Source organism: Trichoplusia ni, chromosome 8 (assembly GCF_003590095.1).
Source record: "Trichoplusia ni isolate ovarian cell line Hi5 chromosome 8, tn1, whole genome shotgun sequence".
Lineage (NCBI taxonomy): Eukaryota > Metazoa > Arthropoda > Insecta > Lepidoptera > Noctuidae > Trichoplusia > Trichoplusia ni.
Genome location: NC_039485.1, coordinates 2,464,505 through 2,488,297, shown reverse-complemented (window position 1 = coordinate 2,488,297; position 23,793 = coordinate 2,464,505). Strand labels below are relative to the sequence as shown.

The following is a 23,793-nucleotide window of genomic DNA, read 5'->3' as shown; positions in this document are numbered from 1 at the left end:
GAAAAGTTCTTATCCGAACCTGTACTTATAACAACACTTAAAGAAATCACAATTATAAAACCAAAATTAATCTCACATCATGAATATTAAACCACCTAAGAAAGACCCTTACAAAAACCCCGCCCGCCCTTCATTTACATCTAACCTCAAACTAGGTTAGTCAGTAAACATTCGAGCATCGTGCCTAACACAGCATAAAAGCCTGAAGGCTGCCTCAAGGCCGCACCTTCACCTTGGGCCCTGAACACGTAAGAGGGACTACAGCAATTTAAATTGCGAAAATCCCTTTACATATTTCACGACCGACGTGTAAAGAAACTTGCACTAGATCTTCTTAGGTTATTTGCTCTACAATGAAATATTCAGACCTGATGGCTTCTACGGTTTTCGTATTGTTCCTAAGTGTTTGGATTGCTTGGGACTGTAGAAGAAAGTTTTGCCGAAATGAAAGCGAAAGCAACGCTTGTTGAAAAAAGAGAAACGAAATTCATACATTTTCTTTACAACTCATCTACGTAAAGAAAATGTATGATTTTTTGCCCTTCATGATTTAAATGGATAAACAAGCTTCATATAAGTGAAAACGCTGTTTTTACTTTTCATTTCGTATGAATGTATTCCATTGATTGGGATCAATATTGTGTTTGTAAAGTATCACTATTTGATATTGCGATTTAATATATTTTTGCACACTAGATATAAATACCATCCTGGGAGCTAAGAGCCAAGCAGATCCCGTAATAAAAATCTATTTTTATCTATCCAGTTTAAATCTATCCATAACCTTTATAGCTAAACCTTAATGCTCGTTAGTTCTGGAGTAAAATTATCTAAATTGAGATGGTTTAACCTTTGTCACCCCACCGTCTGCGACCCCTATAAATTGACCTTAATTCTCTTACGGCCATTTAAAATTGAGCCGTTTAAATGTATCGATAATGTCATATTGGACACTGAATGTTTAATCGTGTATTGGATAGTCGAATAAATGGTTTTCTGTGTTGATAGTAAAAAACCCAATACAATACGCTCAGCCTCTTTGAACAGGAGTTAGCGCGAATCAATACATAACAAATGCAATCTTAATAATGAAACAGTAAGATTGGGTTTTAAATTACTTTCAATGTCAAAGTGATGGAGTGTTAACGAAAAACCCTCGGCATCATTTGATACATCTACCTAACTAAGCGATCGACAAAATTAATTAGGTTATTATGAGATTACCTGTTACTAATTAAGTCGTTATGACTACGATTATAATTAACGGTAACATGATCCACTTAATTGTTATTAAGTAGCAAACTGTTGGACTCCACGAGGGAGAAATGTTTGTATAATCTATGGCACGTGGATATAATATAAAGTGGGAACAGCTAGGAATTTTATAAACTTTATTATGAACAAGCGGTGACTTTGTATTTAATATTAGTCGATAGCTTGTTCTTGTTCTAAAATAATTATGTCAGAGCATTTATTTTAGCAGTGCCTGATATCGTAGGGGTACGAAGCTTTTGAATATCCCATACCGCATCCGAAGCTTTGATTCTAGGTCGTTCATCAACCATACGAGAAAAAAGAGGAGACAATGTTTTCTTAATATTTGGTGCAATAATATAACGTACAAAAGTATAAGACTGCATGGATAGGCGAGTGGTTGGAGCCACCACGCCAAACCCATTTAGCGCGACGTATCGCGGGTTCGATCCCCCCTTAGGATCAGCATTTATGTGATCCACGAATGCTTGTCTGTGTCTGGAGGTTATTGTGCATGTGACTTGAATGTTTGCAAAATTCCCCGCGACTCATTAATTAAAATTATTTAATACTGGAGTCGTTTTAAAAAAGGTCATACATCTAAATCCCTACCTGTCTTCCTCAGGAATCATTGTGTCAAAATGAATCACAGCTTACAATAAACATACATACATACGACCTCATTTGTATGCTAGACGCAGAAACCAAAGAAAGAGCGTATGAATAATGCCAATAAAGTCTCCGTAATAAATAGGACTGCAGAGAGATGACGTAAAAGTTGTCGTGAAACGTGGGCCAGTAGTAAAACCTTTGTGTCTACACCTGAGGGAATATCGCCTAATGGTATTCAATATTACGATGTTATAAAAGGGCGTTTACTTCTTTTCCCTTCCTTGAGCCGTGAACCTCGTGAGAGTAGTTTTTCAATCTTGAATGTAAAAAGGTTTTAATCTCCATAGTAAGTGGTTCGAAAATTTTAGTGGGACGAGAGAAATTTTCTAAAATGTTTATATTATATATTATTATAAGAGAGATTGTTGAAGATATTTTGTGAACACTGTAAATCTGAATAATTAATGAAAATTTCTTGCATATATTTTCAACTTAAAAATAGTAAGTATTACAAAAAGTCTTATTGTATGGATAATATGAAAAAAATAACTTGTAAATAATAACGTAAAAAAATAAAGATCGGTTTCAGTGATCTGACGTTACATTTTTTATTAAATAAAACGTAAAAGCGTTGAATCGCTATTCGCTGAGTTTTAGAAAGCTTTCGTTCAAAGGCAAAGCGAGCAGAATTGTAATTAAAAACGCTCAATTATAGACCGGGATTGTGATTTTGCTTAAATGCTTGCTCTACAAACGTATTCTGGGAATTATCCGAACTCTACTATTTTAGATTTATTAGTAGTTTTGTACTAAACTTTAATTTATGTTAATTAGACACTTATAACAATTGTTTGTAATGAGCAGAATTATAATTATGAAAATATCATTTAAACGCTGATTGAAATAATTTTTACGCAAGATTTTACTTTTAATTTCAAGTAAGTTAAAAAAATATATTCCGAATAAGTATCTATTATTCCAGAATCTTAAATTTTGTGTTAATATTAAAAAGAAATTCCATGCCGTCCAATCAAATCTTCACAACTTTACACTACTAATAAAAACTTAACAGTTGAACCAAAACTCAACTACTATAAGATCAAACATGACTAAACAGGCAACACTCAACCAATTCTAAACTCAAACCAACACAAAGAGACCGCTAAACGTGGTTTCAAGCTGCACTTAACTTTGACATCGCGTAAACCTCAGCTCGTTAAACCCTTCTAAGCATGAAAATAATATTTTATACAACCTACAATCTAATGGTGCGGTTACACGGCTCGAGTAATTATTTAGGAGTAATTTGAACCACTTTGAACGGACGTGTTGGACGGATTGTCGGCATTTTTACTTTTATCGATGTATTTTATTGGAGAATACTTTTCAATAAGATTGATAATGTGTATTGCACCATGTAGGCGTTGTAGTATGAAGATTATATCATTGAATAACGTCTAATTTTTTTTTTCTGGAGTAGTAAATTGAACGGCCCGTGTAAACGCACCTTAAGGAAAGGGACACCTAAATTTAATACCAAAGTCAACCGTTTACTTGTCGCCATTAATTATCAACTTATAAATCATTTTTATAGCTCTCCTTAAGTCATTAGACTCAATTTGGTCGCCTAGTTAAATTCCTTATATTTTAATGCGCGGGTCTTTAAGGGCTATAGAAATTGTTTTAAAAATACTTTTAACAATGGAGTATGTTAATAAGGCTTTATATTACGACAGATTACGTTGTTTTATGTCCCCTTAAATTTGATTAATAGATGTTTGTTAATGAAATTTGTGAACGCCATGTTTTGGTTTACGTTGCGAATATGACCCGGTGCTGCCAGTATTTTTTCGCAAAAGAGGTAATGTTGGTTGGTGTCCTGGCAACCCGCCACTGCCTAATGCATCGCAACTTTAAAAAAAAAGACTTTCAGAACTCATGTGGTACCCGTAGGTAATTTGAAATTCAAAAAGTGGACCTGTTTTAAAAATAGCGGCGTTTTCGGTTTCACATTTGTAATACTATTTTTAAAATGTTATCTTGTTCTTTTATTGGCTATGGAGTATTTAAATGTGAACATGACCTCAGTTTTGCTGGATCACATGTGTACCTACTTACTAGGTCATGATTCATTTATGAATGACTAGATAATTGTCTTAAAAGGTATGATTTTCTAACCCTTAACCTTCGGTAACGGTTGATAATCGCCTTTCTTGCTAATGTTGCAAAATCTAAAGTCGACACCTAACTAAAAATAATCTGCTTAAAAATCTCAAATACCTACGGAAAACTAACCTTCTTTTAATCTTTCCACCAGAACCTTATCAATTGCATTGAAAACCCCTCGTTCCCAGTCATTACGATCTAACCTCAACGCCCCGAAATCCTGAACCACCCGTAATATGGCAGAATTACGCTCGTGACGTCATACCGTGTAATTTTGGTCGGAGTAAAATGAGTCTCTGCCGACAGCGACCTCTAGAAAATGTTTTCTTAAAAAACTTCTCGTTAGTGACCGTTTATCAGCCAGTACCTTGTAACGAGACTTTCAAGAAATGTTTAGTTTGCTCATTTTCTCGTCGAGTGTATTTTGTTTTTCTTTTAATACTTGTTGCATTTGCTGTGAAGTGCAGTATGAAACGCTTTTTAGGTGTCATATGCTTTTGATGTTTCATTAAATTTACAGCAAGGAGTTTGGTAACGAGCTGACGAAAATAAGTCTATTATTACCTTTTTATTTAGTCTGGGAGGATCTTGTAAGAAGGTTCGATATAAAAAACCCATTTCGAACCAAGCACTTCATCAAAACTTTCTACATAACATATAACTTGACTAAGTTCCTTATAATATAGTTACGAAATTAAAGACAAGCCTACGAGTTCCTTCATAAACTCGGCAGAACTCCTTAATCTTGCTTAAAATGCCGTCAAATTCTGAAGGTAGGCTTAGCAACAGGATGTAACTAAGACTCGTGTCTTTGAATAGGATTTGAGTCTTCAAAGTGCTTTTATCTACAGGTTGTATTCCTGGAAAAGGTAGTAATAATGTTACGCCTGTGCCTTTTAATTATCCGATCTTGAAAAATGAGGAAGTTCTTGTGATTGCTTGAGTATGTCTGGTGAGTACCTATTGTGATCGTGTTGTCCAAATCGCTCAAAGAAAGAGGGGTGTCGTAACATATCTTCTTTTAGTTAGTTAGAGAAATCCTCATGGACGGAATATAAAAATCATGAAAAAAATGAATACTTAAACAAAAATAAAGATTTTATGAATGAGTTAATAACTCGTATTACCTAGTCACATAATACAGAATTTGTGTATCATTATTGGAATAGCAAACATACGTACGCATTTTCGTGGTTGAGGTGTTATTGAAATACTACGGTGAATACACATACCTGTGCCATTACCTAAGATTTGTGGACGCGAGACACCGATATGTGGAGTCGTAATGCGCTGTCTCGCTCGGACATCGAAATTGTTCAACAAACTTGTCTCTAATAAATTATAATTGCGCCGATCTATAGCGAATACTACAAAAATTATATTCTAAGAGTATTATGCAATAGAATACCGTTCATAGACTTTTATGAGAATAACGAAATGAATAAGTTTACTGTTCATTTTCAACATTGCTATTCTGGATATGAAATACAACTTTAACACTTCTGCGTTACGGTCTAGTTTACCACAAATCTGTCACCTATGTACTTCATTTCAGGTACAGGCAATCAGATATAGGTGCAAATAAAGACATTAATATCACAGTTCATAATAATATGTGCGTGCCTTTAATCGTTTTTGCGGACAATGTAAACGCACACATTGACACCAACTCGTTACATAATTATACCTTAGACATGTTTACAATATACATATACATATACACGTGTGTTTGTATACGACAGAAATGTAGGGTGCCTATGTTAGCAACCTTCAACTAGATTGCAAATTATGTTTTTCTCACGTTTTATGCTGTGTTGTTAGATACAATTATTATAAATTTAATGTTATTTGCAGCTGCTGACTCATAGCTTCAAGACCATTATTTATTATAACAAAAATTTTAATAATCTGTACCTGTCAAGTGAGTTGATATTTTAGAAGGAATACTGTTCAAGGGTGTTTAAAAAGATTTCAGAGTAAAGATCTAGTCAACTTTAAAGTTTTATTGTTTCACTCCGGGGTCAAAGTAACCGCCTACCATTGCTTCACCTTTCTTTCCCGTGTCGGAATAGTCCAGTCCTTTGATGATTATATAATTCGATCCTCCGCCTTCGTTTATGCAATGTCATCTAGTATTAGCAAAACCCACTTTGTAAGAGAATACTATACTTGAACATTCTTTATAGACCTATACACGTCAGCACAGATTCTTTTTCCAAACCTTTCCGTTTTTTTTCTGATTTCAAGCGACTCGTACGTTAGCCTCCCTAGCCAAGTGGCATTCCGAAAAATCGATGGCAGGCCGAAATCAGATGATCAATTATAATCGAAGCGAAATAACAATTCTGTATTCATCGTTATCTATTAAAGACAAAGATTATGGTAAGTAGCTTAAATACAGAAATACATAGACAAAATATAAAAATGCCTCATAAACATGTACCTTCTATAAGCATAGTCAATAAATACGTCGTGCATACAACTACGTACCTACGTTGTGTAGTAACAAAGTGTTCGTGTCAAGGCCCTCGACATCCAATTGATGAGATTGGCGCGGCAAAGCGCAGTCAATTGAATGGCAGGATGCATTAATGCACAATATTTAAAGTATTTTTTGTCACGTGTGTATTTGCATATTTCAAAATAGATGTAATTTATTGTAGTGTATTTCCGAGAAATTACTTTTATTTTCGACGATGTGCGTTTATCAACTTATTCTTCTTTTTAAACACATCGTTTTTCTATACCTAGGGTTTTTGAATAATCGTTAAAAAAAGAATAATTATTATAATAGGTATCCACTGTATGAATATCCAAGTATTTTCCTGAAAATTCATGTTTAGTGAAATAATTAGATGTAAGCTATTATCACAGACAACATCAATATGAAATCTACCATTACCGAAGCACTTATTCTGCTTACCCAAGCTATAACTTCTATTATAACTAAATTCCATTTATTTCCAATTTGTCGACTCGATTGCCGCAATTGCTTACTGAAAAACTGATTGCTGTTCGATACAAACTTTGACCCTATTTTTTCCGACTAGGAATTTTTTTATCCTACGAGCTAAATTGGTGTACACTACCTAACTCAATTTCCTCTTGAAGCAGGAGTTTGCAACTGTTTTACGATAGCCCAACACATCTTAGAGTGCCATTTGAATTCTTAAGGGTGTAAGAAAACAAATCAAGTTTACAAAGTATTAATATTACCTCCCATTAAACAACCAAAATAACCACTAACATTAATTGATTAAACAAATTGAACTCTTGCGTTAAAGTAAATAGAGGCCAAATTACAAGTCAATATTTGCCAATAACCCGTCTGTAATCATTCCTGTAATGCATTGCCACCACGATACGGCAATTAATGCGGCGTGTGGTGGGGTTCCAAAGCAATTTATTAAGCTGTAATAGCCAACTACCGCTGACTGTCGTTGAAAGGTCGAATTCAAATTGTACCATGCACTGCCTTCATAAATCTCAATCATCTATTTCAAATACAAGGCCAATATTTCAATACAAGGACGGTAATGATCGATGTTTGGATTTCTGCTGATAAAGCTAAGAATCTGTTTTAATGTTCGGATAAGAAAAACTGATTAGGAATCAGAATATTTGTTTTTTATATCGTAAATTTTACAGGAAGAATGAAAACTCATTCCGGTTTAAGAATTCAGAGAACAATTGAGCTATGTGTGTATTTTTAGGCCATAACTTCATTTTACCGAAAATATCTTCTATACTTAGCTTTTCGACGGCAAAAAGTCCAAGTATCTACCAAGTTGTGCCTCAGAAATTCATCCTACGTTAGCTCTGAAAATAGCATACGAATTACACATTGTACGAGATATATGAAGAATCTGAGCTCCTGTCAATCAACGAAAAGCACTCACAACGAAAATAAATATCCTTATACGTAACACATTTGATAATACTCAGTCAGAACGTTGAACTTTGTGAAGAAAAATAAACGAAATAACGGTGACCCTTGAACAAATCAGAAGTCAGAAGTCAGAATTCTTTCAATAATTCAATAGGCACATGTTGATTGTTAAAGGTTTTGGTACCTACATCGGCAACATCTTAAGGTTTTGAAAATAATCGTGTCCTTTTTCCGCGTCAAAGGAGAGGCTGAGTAAATAGTTTCATCGAATCAGCTGTAAGGCTCTGACTACAAAAGGAATTGCAAGTATTCAATACCTGTTGGGGTATAAACATATATTTCTAAATACATATTTCTAAATACATAAAAAAATTGGATAAATTACACCCAGACACAGACAAATGATGGTGCTCATCATACAAACATTTGTCTTGCACGTGATTCGAATCCAAAACCCTGCGGTATCAGGGCTACTACTAACTACTACATCAACAGGTCAGTCCTTCATTTTCAATTCTTTCAATCAATATTTAAGAGCCCTGATAAAGTACACTTATTACTGAAAATGCGAATCGTTAATTTACTGGGTCACGGTATATTGCTGACAAAATGCCACTTCTATAAATGTCAATTTATTCTAATCCATAACAAAGTAGCGGCCTTATTGGCACGATGCCTAATATTTAAGCCTTGTAGTCGAAGCCTTGTAAATATTAGCAGGATCCGCAAAAGTAAGTTCGGATTACTTCAAGTAATATCTCACCTTTGTTATTGACGATGAGATCAGGAATAATTCAATGAAACAGAACATGAATGAGCGCTTTCGTTTTCACTATATTTCATACGAAATTCGGGAAAACAAAAGGTAAGGTTTATGGATAAAATATAGGAATACACAGAAAAATGTGACATCTTAATAATTACAGTGCGGTAAACTAAATTTTATTTGCAGGTCATTACGCCAGAATCACTGTGTTCCGTGACGCAGGTCTGATCCTCCAAGCACACAAGCATTTGTGTGATCCAAGGAATCTTTATCTGAGTCTTGGTGACTCTGTACATGTGAATTATTGTGCTCTTGAAATAATAATGTATCAGTTACCGTAATTTGTCTTTTAACTATTGCAAAGATTTTCAAGCAAGTACTACCTAATGTAACGGTAAACAATGCTATCTACATGCACATACCAGAGCAATGCCATAAAGTGATACATCTTTTTAAGTAACTATCAAGTTCATAGTTACAGCTAGGATCTATGTCTGAAGAATAGTCTGTGAACAAGAATAAAAGAGATGTGGTTACTATAAAATGTTACGTCTTCTTCATTTATTGTTTGAAGCGCAAACTTTAGCTATTTGTGCCGAAGTATATTTTTAAGAGCTCACAGACTTCGCTTGATGATATGACAATAGCATATTTTATTTAAGATATAATTCTAAACTTTTATCTTTACTACAAAACTTATGTTATTAAATACTCCATCGTTATGCTCTCCATTATGCCACTCCATTATAAGTGGATGCAGACGACAACACTTTTGTAGTTTTAGTCGCTAAAAGTCTGATCCGCTCAACCCAAAGAGGGAACAGTCATTTGATGATTGGAAATCTGAAAAAAAAATGCTTCATGTTCGTCACTCAGCACTGAGTACTTTTAGCTAAGGGAGATTTATAGAGTCTTTTGGTACTGTTGTGGAACCAAGACCGCTCTACCAGTGTATACCTACCGTCTCGCTTATTGAACAGACGGAGTGGTGGTAGACGTCTGGCCAGTATTATAATCTGACTTTATAGCAAAAAAAGTACTCTATTATATTTTATTGTTGTTAACATATTCATGTTTACACTTCACGTTCTGTTTATTTGAAAGAACACTAATATATCTAATTAGCACAGTGCTGATTTGGCTTACGGCAGCAATTTACATAATATGGCTCCGTTTTTGTTGAAGTTTTTCTCACAAGGTACGGTGCCATTAAAGTGCGATTGCTTCAACATATGGTTATGCATTAAATGTCATAAGGACATAGTCAATGAGTTTTTAATAAACGTTGACATGTCTCTGTGCATTGTTCAGACGAGTGAGGTTTATTATATATACTTAATAGAAAAACGTAAAAATTATCTTTATTAAATCCAAACGGGATTGTAAAACTACAAGTATGAAGATTTTACGCAGCCTCCGCTTTTGAGATATAAAATCATAGTTACTTTGTTTATTTTCAATGATATATGTTTCGAATTAGATTAAAAAAAAACACTGTAAGTGTTGCATCTAAGTGCAATTTATAAACATTATTTGACTCGCTATCGTTGGGTCCAAAACTAGTAGGACAATCCCGATAAATACGCGTGAGTAAACCGTGGCATCTTTTAATACTTTCATTAACGCTTAATCGCTAGGTCATTATTCTTCTCATATCTCAAGATTGAACCTCCTACTACTTTAATATATAACCAGTTAACATAAAATCTAATAACTTAAGTTACCTACTTTAATACCTGTCTAGTCTAATACAGACAATAATTTCTCTCCACCTGGGTTTTAGTCTGACAACTAACTGCGCAAATTGTAATCATGTTAAAATATTTAACTAACGAAGGGGCCCGAATTAAATGTCAGGTCACAATGAAAGTTTAAATGACGATGTTATTGTGATTTGTTGAATGTTTGCAAATATTTAATTTACATAAAATTAAAAGATTTTAATTTTTATCAAAAGACTAGCTGTTGCCCGCGACTTCGTCCCCGTGGGTAGAAGATATAAGTTATGATTTATACCTGCCCTGTTTTTTTTTACATTTTCCATTGTATCTTTGCTCCTATTACTCGCAGCGTGATGATTTAGCTCGATAGATAGCCTAAAGCCTTCCTTGATAAATGGTCTATTCAACACAAAAAAAATTTTCAATTTGGACCAGTAGTTCCTGAGATTAGCGCGTTCAAACAAACAAACTCTTCAGCTTTATACATATATTAGTATAGATTTAAGTTTTTTCAGTGTCTATCTGCTTTGTTTTGTGACGTAATGTTTTTCGAACGTATTAAGTGGAAAATATACTATAGTTACATTAGATGTTAGTTAATGTCATTAGCTGATAACAGTATTAGTAAAAGCAAAATGACATTATAAATTAACAGGTTACGATCAAATTAAGAAATAACTCCTTAAATCGTCCGGAAATTGATAATAAAATTTAAAGCGTTTATCAGACTACATACTAAAATGTTCAAGCTTAGATAATGAACACACCAACACACAAACAAAAGTATTTAATTAAGAGTATTTACGTGTAATGGGGACCCTAAACTTCGGGTTGAACAAAGATGTAAGTTACGCGAAACATAAATACAGAGTCATTATCAGCACATTAAATTCTCCTTTGATAATTATTTTATCAAAGTCTTGTAGAAATTGTGTATTATTATTTTATTATCACAATGTTTTTGAAGTAAATGGAGAGTTTAATTTATGTGTGATGATAAATTTGTTAGGGTTTTTGAGAAAGGTATTCTTTCAGTAACATATTACTTACCAATCTAAACGCTTTTGATGCCGATATAAAGTTATACAAAACCCATCTCCTCCACATGGACCTTCTTACTTTCCTGGGCATACGGACCGAATCTTGGAGTCGCTATCCCGGTACTTGCCTTTCCCTGAGTGGATATACAGACAGTAAAGTTATAAATTGGGCAGAATGTACTAATAATACAACCATAGCTGGGTCTTCTCCTGATACTTCGCGTTTAAGTTCCGCCAGGAGGTTGGAGCCACCTAGAGCTTGCAGATCCAATCGCAGACCGACCTGGGATATAGGGGAATTAAGATAGATACTGTAAATAAAAATCTATTCATGCCTCAAAGACTCCGATAGCCGAAAGTTGCATTGATAATGAAGACTTTATGTACCTTTACAAACTAAGAGGAAACTATAATCGCCTTTCTACTTGAACTACTGAATTCAGTGATAAATTGTGCACATACTTGGTAAACATTTCAGACGGCCTCAAAGTGCCAACAAGTTAGCCAAACAACATTTAATAGAATGTTAACTAAGAGCCTAAAGGAAAAAATCCTAACGCAACACACAACTCAGTGAAGCAAACAAATCAATACTTAATTTAGTGGGCAATAAAGTAGAATTTCGTTCGCGAGCAGCTTTGATTTGAAATTGGTTCACATTCAAGTGGGGACGACGGAAAAATCTATTGAACACCGAAATTACCTTCCGCGTTTGCGGGAGCGCAAACTTGACCCGCTCTGTTTCAACTTTACCGTTTATAATTCACAAAGTTGGGTTAAAGTCGTTAAAATAGGTTCGTACCGAAGTGTATTGTAGATTTCCAAAATGTCTTTATGGTAATGGGTGATTCGCGTGACGGAGGGTTAAACAAGGTTTGCGGTAAAAACTAAAGGGTTCGCCGTTTGCCGATGTTATATTTTTTGTAAGAGGTACTTGAGGCGAAAGAGGCTGGTATTAACAGATTTCGACACAAAAACAACGGGATTTCGTCCTCAGTATAATATTTGAATGATTGCGTTTATATTTCTTTTACTCGGGCTTCTATTAATTACTGTACATCTCATTATGAAATCGATTCCCTATCGGAGAAAAAGTTCCTTTTTTATAAGTTTTTGATTTTGGTGATTATTTTAAACAGATATTATTCGAAAATTAAACTCATCAAATTATACTTAGTATGCCCGATCAAACAATCAATTAGCTATTTATTGAAAAGGCTTCAGCAAACAGTTCGAGCTTTAATTATGATGATACAAACATTAAATAATCAATAACTGCATCAAACTGTAAACAACCAGTAAATAATCTGATTGACTTATATTTTATATCAAATTATGCTTTTTGCGTAATCTCGGGCCACGTGTTTTTGTAAATTTAATTTTACGCAAAACTATATACGAATCCATGACTATAAAAAAGTTATAGATTCTGAATTTAATCCAATCCACACAAAGTTATTCCCACTTTGACACAATTCCATAAAAGTGAGAAAGTTTACGATTCCATATAAAAAATCGAAAAAAGAATATAAAATCTGAAAAAAGATCGTATCGAAAGAGTTCAGTACTAAAATGCCGGAAAAAAGGTTTTATGTGTAAAATCCGATACAACATAGAAGAGACAAGTCGTAATTCGCAAGATTCAAAGGTTCCTATTTAGTGGGGATCAATGAGGATTCTGAAAACCCAGTAGGATTAGGACTAGAAACGAAGAAAGCTATGGACAAAGCCGGGAGTAATCACTTGTTAAATAAACATGTGTGGTAAGAAATTTGGAGACTGGGTTATGAGATGTGATGAAAATCCAAAGTCTAAATTTTCGGACTGCCAAATATTCGTATTAAATTTCGATCATAGCGATTGGATATGAGATTAGGTTTAAAAGAGAATTGGTAAGAAGAATAAAACAAAACCATACACGTTCATTAATCACGATTCACATTCATATTTAAAAAAAGGTATACGGAAGGTATATCAGTGAATAAAGTACTGAGTAAATATCAGTGTTAGTGCATTAAACGAATGCATTTCAAAATCGCAGCAAACGTAAAAATGTCTTGGTGGAGAGACTTCAGAATTTCAGTATAATCATAACTGAAATCGAGGCTTTATTCATTAGCCTTTGGTCTCAGAGCTTTCCGTCAAAGTCATCTCCATAAAGACTATTTGATTGACGTTCATTCTGGTAAACTATAAATAATTTACGTACTAGATAGTACTAACGGGAGTGTTCCTGAAGTACAACGGCATTGCGATCTAGCTCAATGACGTCACATTATGGCGCATTTAGCCAATTTGTGTCGCTACAACTATTAGAATACAAATAAATCAGTTCCGACTTGGCTTCGCCGTAACAAAACAGTTTTTGCATAACAATAAAAATGGCAATGAAATATTGCGGTATTATTCTTTTACTGTACTTTATTATAGCTAACTTTGTTGCACACATAAACTAGATTACACTATTCCTGATACTGCTTTATAATATATTTAGGATAAGGTTAGCTGAAAAGCTAAGCCAAAAATCCCATTTTTAAAATCCTTTCGACCGACAAAATTCGCAACAAAAGCCTCAAATCGCGCATTTCAGTAATCTGTGCCATCCTTATCGCCGATTCGAGTAAAGTGACCCAATTTAATCGCCAAGTTGAGTAAAGTGAGCTATTCTGCAACGATATAACGCCAGACCGTACGTAGCTGAAAAAGCGGCACGAAATGTAAATCTTGGCAAACAATTTTCGTTGCCTTGAAAGTTGTGGGTCAGGGTGACACGTGAACACAGAGTTAATTCTTTTTTTGCTCCACTTTGCTTATAATGTGCAACCTTTTTTAAAGAATCTTTTTTTGTATATTGTTGAAAGTTGTCCGTACAACGATATTAAAGAGTCTTTTATAACTGTACATGACAATGTTTACTTAATCTATCCTTTTTTGTTTCTACTGTCCTCTGACTGTGTTTTGCTCATTAAACTTTAAGCTTACTTTGATAGAGACCCCATGTTTGGCCACTACACTGGCAGAAAAAGCCAAAACCATAATTCTGCAAATATCCCTTAAAACAAAAGCTACAAAGCGGCTTCACCAAACGGGTCATTACTGAAACAATTAAATATTCAGTTTCACTAATAAAATATTTCTCAACCCGGCCCACCGATCCCCACAATAAAGAAAATTAAATTAAATTGACACACGAAACATAGAGTTAAAACGAAATCGATGTCGTAGGCTTCGGAACGACCTAATTTCCGCTTGCGACGTACTAATCCGGATTTAGTGAGGCCTTTACTGGCTTCATTTGGGAGTAAGACACGTCAACGGCGTGTTTCGACTGCTTTAATTTAATTAAAGAATTAATTGGATCGATTGGTTCAGGGACAGTAGGTTCTTGTTTGTGTCAGCCCAATTTCACTACCCTATGAGACGGACAAAGGATGGGTTCCCTGGGCGTGAAATCAGGAATTGATATGGTCATGCGGATATTTTTTGGGCGTTGCTCTTAAATAAAACTTTTTTAACGTATTAAATTTTGCTAATCGGCGATGCTACTTCTCTCTAAATTCCTTAAGAATTTTAAGGCTGGACTCGCGGTATAGTATAGTGGTATGGGTCTATCATTAAAATTCATATTCCTATTCAATAACAACCCCTAAAGCCTTTGCCTTCCCAGATCAGCCTTTTTTACCTGGAATTTCTCTTGCAGATTTAGCTTGCACAAAAACCCATTGCTACCGCAATATTCACAAAAAGAAGTAATATTTACATCCATCTTATTCCTTATCTTGTTCCCTATTACTATGTAGACATGTAAATTAATATGTAAATGTGTCGCTCGTTGCAAAAATCAATATTTAAGGCTTCTGAGACAACAATATCACTAGTCTCGTTGGAAGCTTACACAGTAAAGATCACATCAACTTTAAAGTAGCTCTTAACTATTATGTTTTCTCTATCTGTGTCAAATAAAATATAGAGACAAATAGACATTTGAGTTTCACTTAGCAAAATGACGTTAGTGACTATGGCTATCCTTTAGAAGTAAAATAAATGTGAGTCACTCGAGTCATTGAGGCTACCGTACAGATAGGCTTAGGTAAAACGAAGTTGCAGAAAAATGGTCACCCATCAACCTTATGACCATTTAAACCGTTGCTTAACTTCGTTTTTTTACATTATTTATTGTTAAAGCGACTACAGCATATCATTATATCTGCAAAATTGATAAGACTAACTATTACTGTTCATGACATGCAGCTGACTCTCCTGAACAGACAGACGGACATAGAAACAATAGAGCCTAGTAATAGATTGCGTTTTAATCCTAAGTTACGTATGAACAGCGATGGATGAACAGCTTCAGGAACCTTAACCGTATTTCTGTCTTCGTAGACCATGAAAATCAACCTCTTATATTCTTAAAACATGTCTGTGAATGCAAAGCAGAGCCAAACAAAACCGAGGTCTCTAGCTTTCTCATTAAGACTCACCACATACTTTCTTTGTCAATCAGTTTTCATTCATCTTTTCTAGCACCTTGAAACCTGCATAGCCGGAAAATAGACGAATTTCTCTTGAAAAACGATTGCATAAAAACTTTTTTAAAAGATATTCAAATGGAAAGTATCACGTGTAAAATATTTTGTATGAGTTTGAATAAAGAATTCCTTTTTTTGGATCACAATGGCTCCTAAGAAGATAGTCCCGTTCTTAAAAAAATATATGAATTAAATTTTAATTGGAAAATGGCCATAATGGTTTGGAAGTTGGTGTTTGATTAAATTTTCAGTATAAGAAACCTCTTACGTGCAGTTATACCAACACAGGCTGAAATTATTCAATATTATATTACCTGTTACCTTAACTTGAAGTTCTCTTCCACGAAACCAGCACAAATTACTTTTACGAAATTATTTGTTTAACAGAGCAGCCATAGTAACAGATAAACTTAAGTTACGGGAAAGAGTAAATCTGGAATGTTTTTAGTCTTAAGTGTGATCAATCTTACTAAAGTTAAAATAGATGCCAGTTAAATATTTAATTTTCTTTAAACGGTGCAATTAATGCTATAGATTTAAACATGACTATTAATTGTTTATACATGAAGATCAGCTATCAACTTTTTTAAATATAAATAATACTATGTAAAAGATTTCTAAAAGATGGACAGATGCCTTATTTTAATAGCGCAATTATGCTAACAACTAATCATAGCTGAGCACAGATTTTTCTCGTATTAACGTCATTATTTTACAGCTTAATTGGCCAGAAATTATCTACTTAAAGGTAATTTGTTATGACATCTGAAAAGAAATATCAATCCTGAGTAAAATAAAAATGAAACTAAAACACTACAAAATGTAGAGCTGAAAACTTTATGTAATAAATGAACAAGTTGTGAAGCAAAAACTTTTGAGTATTATGACTTTATTATCGCAGTGGAAGACTACTTACAATTAAACGTAACTATCTTTATTCTAGCCCTAGCTTTACCGTTGTTAAGGTTCCCTACACAAAGAGTAAAAACGGAACTCTACTAAGGCTCCATTCTCCGTCTGTCCGTCTTTCACCAGGGCCCCAATTCTGCTATTTACTATGTCCAATGAATTAATGAAATTTGTCTTAAAATGTAAATTTTTCGTATTCTCTTAAGCATATTTCTACACAATAATTGGAAATTCAGTATGGGGCGGTTCACTTAAGGTCAATACAATTGACTTCCAATTATTTTATTGGCAAAATGCTTAAGAGAATAGGAATAATTTTAAATTTAATCCAATTCCCATTCATTCATTGGCCATTGTGAAATAGCAGAATCGGGGCCCAGGCTGTATGTCAAAAACCGTGATAGCTAAGAAAGCGATTTTTTTATTGAATTTATTTTAGTGTATTTATTTTCCCACTAAAATAAAATCGAGGTTAGTACGGTAACGTATCGTAAATCTACGTAAAAGTAGAACTCTCCGTAAAAGATTGCTGGATAAAGCTTTTCCATGCACCAGACCACACATCATCGTCATAAAAAAATTAAACCTTCTAATTTAAAAACAACCACTCTTATTATGCTATTCTGTTGCAGTAAGATACTCATATGTATCTCATGACGTGTTTTAGCCTTACTAAGTTTGAATTGTGATCGATGGCCTTTCGGTCGTCTCTTATAACATAGAACTGTATCTACCGTCTGAATATAGGTTTCGTGCAGGAGCTTACTACAAATATTGATATTGCCGAGAGAGCAAACAACATGAAAATAAAATTAATATTGAATGAGCTCTCAAGACGAACTCGATGCACTTATAAATTAATAAAGCTAGGAGAGAAAATGCAATTAAAAAAGTGGGCATACGCTACCTACAGCATTTTATAGAGTGGCTCGTTATTCTGTTACAAGTTAATTGTCTAGTATATCAGCCAAAATAAAAATAAATTTATTGCTGATGGTCGCTAATATTATAATTAACGCAATTCAATATTAAGACTCTCCTTTATATTAATAGAAATCTAAGAATCAATCAAGATACAATATGCCATAATTCTCTATCACTCAAGACAATTGGATCAGTGATTACTCGCGCTTAGCGATTCCTAATAGTCTCATTTCACGTTTCATCAAAGTGAATTACCTACTCATTACTATTTAGTTGAGTTTATTATTATTAGAGTCGAATACATTCATTATGTAGGTATTATAATTTGTTTTCACACTAAACATTTTTTTTAAATTTAGTGGCTTCTTTTAAAATGATGCAAGGGTTTTCTCAGTATACATTATGAACGGTCTTTGCCCGCGCAGGCACTTAGGAATAAAGAGGGCCAGTTAAAAGAATAATAATTTTCCGACTTATTTCGGACTGAATCGGAGTACGAATACGATATACGAATAAAGTGACTAGTCAGTGACAAATTACCATTTGCCAAGTCGAATAAAAATAAAATTATTATCTACGTACATTTTGCTTACCGCAATTAAGACCATTGCCCATTATTATATAAAAAGACAAATCACCTTACTAAATATATCCAACATAATTCTGGATATAAATTCTATATTTCAAAAGATTAATCTATGAAATCGGACACCGGGAATAAGGTTATATTTTAAACAGTTGAATCACAATGGCAGACCCAACGTCTTATCAATACACCTTTTTCATAAACCCTACTACTAGCTCATAAATTAAGATATTTGCTGTAGTGGGCACGAGACAGCGCGCTTAACGTCGTAGCGTGCGATCTCTCTCCCACACCTACGGTCGTACTTAAGAGTTGTCAATTGGTAAAGGTTGGTTATAGCGTATGCCCGGGTCTCGTGCCCGGATAATTCACTTAGATATCATTGGACCCACACTCAAAACCCATATTGAACACGTGTGAGTATCATTGGAAACTCTTTGCTATAAAAGCGTTAGTTTCATTGATATGGGTTTCAGGAATTCTCATTGAATTCTTCGATTGTTTTTTCTTTACAGTAACAATACAGCATGAAACAGATTATTAACATGTTTTTTTTTTAGTTTTGTGTCTCTCTAATGATTACCTACAAAACTAAGGCAGGTTTAAATAATAATGTTTTGTACTTTAAATTATGTTTCCTTGAAACAATTCTATGATACTAATTTTACATAAACTGTTTCTATAAGCTATTACGTAGTTATGTAATTTTGCAGAAAACAGTCATAATAACGTCCTTGACTCAAAGAAGTTTCAATGCTATGTTTACTAGCATTTTGTACCATTTTACCTCGGTAACATTGTTGCATACCTATAGGTGTCTCTAGTTATAACAGAAAATTATCCGGCTTTTGTCTTTTTTTTTAATATCTAATATTAATAATGTAATGCCATCAACGTTCTGAACATTACATTTATTCAAGGGATTATTTATGTATGCTAACGCCTGATAATTATGTCATTGCAACTATTCACATAATCAGGATGTGAATGTTTATTTTCAAGCAGGCGCTGCATATTGTTATATGAGCCGAGCTGATTTAAAAGCTTGTATTTAAATAACATTTTTCATACTACACTAAAATTACGAGTAAGCAAAACTATAAAACACAAAAGCACTTTAAATAATATTCGTGCAAGTAAAGTGAACAATGAGTATGCAAATCAGGGTACCGCTTCCGTCATTCTGTCTAAAGCTCTTTGCATTACGAACAAACTAAAATGAGCGACGAATCCCGACGGGAGTAACAGAATAATTCTTAGTTAACATATCTCATCGTTTGTAAACATAGTAGGTATGTTTAAACCACTACACGGTTCCGCTGGTTTGGATGATTTTGTTTTTCTTATCCCTTTCATAAGTAGGTATATATAAAAATTAATGGTTTACGCACGGTTATTAATCGGGATTGCCCGACTAATTTTGGGCCCGGTGCCCTTATATATGTAAAATGACTCCAAGTCCGAAACCTGGGCCCCAATTCTGCTATTTACAACGGCCGATGAATTAATGAAATTTGGCTTAAAATGACAATTTTAGTATTCTCTGAAACAATTGTAAATTCAGTATGGGAGGGTGACACTCAAAGTCAAAACAATTAACTTCCAATAATTGTATTGACAAAATGGTTAAGACAATAGATATACTTTCAAATTTAATCCAAATGCCATTCATACATCGGCCATTGTTAAATAGCATAATTGGGGCCCTGGTGGAGGGGTTGCGAGTCAATGATCATAATTGCGTCGAAAATCGACGTATATGTACGTTGAAATCTATCAGGAGTATTCAAGCAAAAAATATGGGCGAAGTAACATTCGTCCTTATTGTATTCGTATGAAGGACTAATAATAATATTTTGTAAATGGATGAGGGTCAAAAAAGTCCCAAAGGAAATGTCTAGACTAAGGGACGACCCGTGAAGTAGTTTAGGAATTTCAAAGTTTATTCCCAAAGGTTATGAGTAGACAGGCATACAGTTTTAGACACAGGCAGCTCCAAAAACCTACCCAATGTTAAATGTTCTGTAAAAATACTATTAAAATTTCGTTGCACAAGATACGTTGCACAGGACAGACATGTTTCGAATAGATAATTTTGACTTTTAAATGATAATTCACATATCTACTATTGTTCCTCGTAGTCTAGTACAAAACTCCATTACTGATGTTTTCCGTTACGTTCTGCATTCTAAGGAAATATAGAAAAAAAAAACATAAAGCAAGTTAAAGATTGACTTCACTTCTTTGGGCATTTATCTCATCATAAAGAAGTCTGTTATACATTTGAAGATCCTAACTTAAATATCAGAACTCAAAATCCGATACAAACCAACCAGATAAGCGAACAGATCCTCAGTCCCTTATTTTAATTGAAATACGTCAGACGAATACCAAAATAGTAATTGGAACAAAACGCATCCCTTGTTTTATTAAAGAATTCTTGTATTTTAATGTAAAAGAAGAATGTTAGGGGTTGATTTGGGTTTTCCTCGGAAATATTTAAATTGAATAAAATTTAATTATTTTTAAGTGACTTGGATCTTTGTTTGACGGTGAGATTACTCGAGGTCTTGATATAATTGTTTGAAAGACATAGGTACAACGGGTCAATTTATCTACTTTTTTATTAAAAAGGGGCCAGACTCCTTAGGAAATCCAAATATTTTTGAGCTGTAAATAAAAATCTTGATGGCTTCGGAAATATACGAACTATTCTTAACGTAGATACTTGCAGACAATAAAATATATTTGGAGAGATGCTTCCAAAATGAGTAAAAAATCTGTATTAGTAGAAAAACCGCAATACGCGGAGTATTGTACCTATCTTATAAGGAGGATTACAACATGTTTTTAAATAATGTTGATAAATTGTCTACATTTCAATAACCTACTGATAAAGATTTCAAATTGCGAATGAAAATCGAGGCTTCCGTCAACTGGGCCCTCGTCGATGTAACATTAAATGAATTAAAAAGCATGTTTATATTAACCTTATCGTTTGTAATACACTCCAATTGTGTATTTATTTTTTTAAGGTAGGTATAGCGATATAATCTTTCCACGAATTCATAGGCTTGTATTAAAATCATTAAATTTTAATTCTGCTTTCTCGTCAACGTAACAAAAGAATGATGAAATAGATTTTTATTTGTACGCTAATAAGGAAATAATTAATATTCTCGGCCTATTGTTTTCGTTAATTGAAAATTCCAGAAAATAAAGAATGTATATTATGTTAGGAAAGTGCGTTACCTACAAAAGATGCTTATTATAATGTAGTATGAAGAGACAGCAACGAAAGATGACAATCAAAGCTTTATTAAAAGGTTGTGCCCTTGGGTACCTAACGGTTTTGTTAAGATATATTTTACATGTTCCTAGTTTTTTTATAGATCAGGTTTTAAATAATTCCGGTGATCGATCACGCAAACGCAAAAATAACACAAAAACCGAATCGGTCCTGCCGTTTTGAGGAGTTTATGGACACTAAAACTACAGTTAAAAAATATAAATGGACAATAAGATAATTTCGCACTTCTACTACCTCTAGCGTAGAACGAAATCGGGATAGATAAGAAATGAAGAACTATAATCAAATTTATTTTTATAAACAATGCAGCAACCTACATCCTTTCTATGTTCTGTTTGTCTTTTCTTTTCTATTGTCCAAGATATTTATAGAAAGAAGTAGAATTCACACACAAAATACAATTTTACAAACATAAGCATCTCAAAACATTTCAATTTTGATTACAGCAAAAGTGATCGTACAAATTGAATAAAGTGAGTGTTTATTATTTGAGTGAATATCACCGGATGGCCCCGATTCATGGGATTTATGGGGGATAGCACTTGCAAGCAGAAATATGGTGAGTGGCGAGTGTGGTGATTAAATTGTGTTGAAGCCAACATAGTAGTTGTTATTCTGTAGGTAACATTGTATTTCCGATTGGCCCTTTAAGCTTTGGTTCCTAGTATAGTGAGTTGAGTAGATAATTTGATTTGATGGTTTTATTATATTGGTGTTGCCTGTGTTGTTTTATAGAAGTTTGCTGTAGACTGTTATGTAGAAATTGGGTAATTGTAGTGCTAGATTTAAAATGCTTGCTTTTTTCTTTTCAAGATTTACGGGTAAGGTTTTTAATTGGTTTTAACGCACGTTCGTAAGTATTTGTGCTAATGAAAGAAAAATATAAGTGCCATATTCAAAAGGTTAAGTAGCATTTATTTAAATTGACTTATTTCTCTAAAACACAAGCTAAAACTTGTTTGATATTTATAATTTAAAAGTACTTTATTCAATGAGCATTGTTTAATTTAATATAAAAAAATATTGAACATAGACGAATTTAATATTTACAGTCAAATGAAATAGATACCTCATTATTTTTACGAATCAAAGAATCTTTAACTTTGACCTTTGCCTCTGAAAATATTTGACTTATTAAAATGAATTTAGATATCATATTTTTACACTTTTACTTACGACATAATTTGATTGTATATCTATATCATCATTCAAGTACGGTGAACCAGACACAGCCTGTCATAACTGCATAGAATTGTTCAAACCACTTCACCATTCGACCTCAAGAAATATGAACAAAGGAATCTGAGACAACAATAAAAGAATACATAAAATAAAGCACGTGATTTAAAGTGTTTGAAGTACGTGACTTCCACTGGACACCTGAGTTACTATGCGAGCATTAAAGTACCACAAAGTATTTCCCTCGTGTAATTCTAAAGTGGCCCACATATTTTCGGTACCGGACTCGGCTGAAATCAGTTGTAATTCCTGCCTCACGAATAATGTTTTCCTACTTTCCTGTGGGAAATGGAAAATATGACCGCGCGTATACTTCGATTCCTACAACAAATAACTATATTGAATCGCGTGGTCGCATCGGAAAATGTTTTTCAACCTGCATGCGATTTTCAACTGTATGTAAGAGGAATAAGGTTGGGAGTCGATTGTGAGTGATATGTGCATAACAAAATTCCTTGCTAGGCCCACAATTGGCCGCCTGTTGACGGAAATAAGGCATATGCGCGTGGAATTCGAAATGAAACTAAGTTATTTTGGAAAACGAACATCAAATTATTTATAAGGTACATCGAATATTCGCCAAATATTGATACAGTGGCTTCAGTCGTTCATAAATTAAGTCCGCATATAAATAAATTATGAGGAGCTCCCAAATATGACATAATTTCCCTGTACCGGTGAGTTCGGTGTTTATTTTTCGACGAAGTTTAAATTCGAGTTAATTAAAATATTTTCTTTTATTTTCGTCTGTTTTTCTGTCTGTAAGGAACTTGAAATTCAAATAAGCTATCGTTTTGTAATTTTCAGGGATGTGTGAAGTGTGAAGCCTCATCAAAGCCTGAAGG

At 33.8% G+C, this 23,793-nt stretch overlaps 1 protein-coding gene across 1 annotated transcript in view; it reads left to right on the top strand.

Annotated features, from left to right (window-relative positions):
* LOC113496443 (chaoptin-like) overlaps positions 1-23,793 on the top strand; it is a 67,694-nt gene that overhangs the window by 17,792 nt on the left and 26,109 nt on the right. Inside the window, exon 2 of the mRNA XM_026875665.1 lies at positions 22,156-22,268. Coding sequence (XP_026731466.1) covers positions 22,266-22,268 — 3 coding nt within the window. The 5' untranslated portion in view covers positions 22,156-22,265. The remainder of the gene's footprint in view (positions 1-22,155; positions 22,269-23,793) is intronic.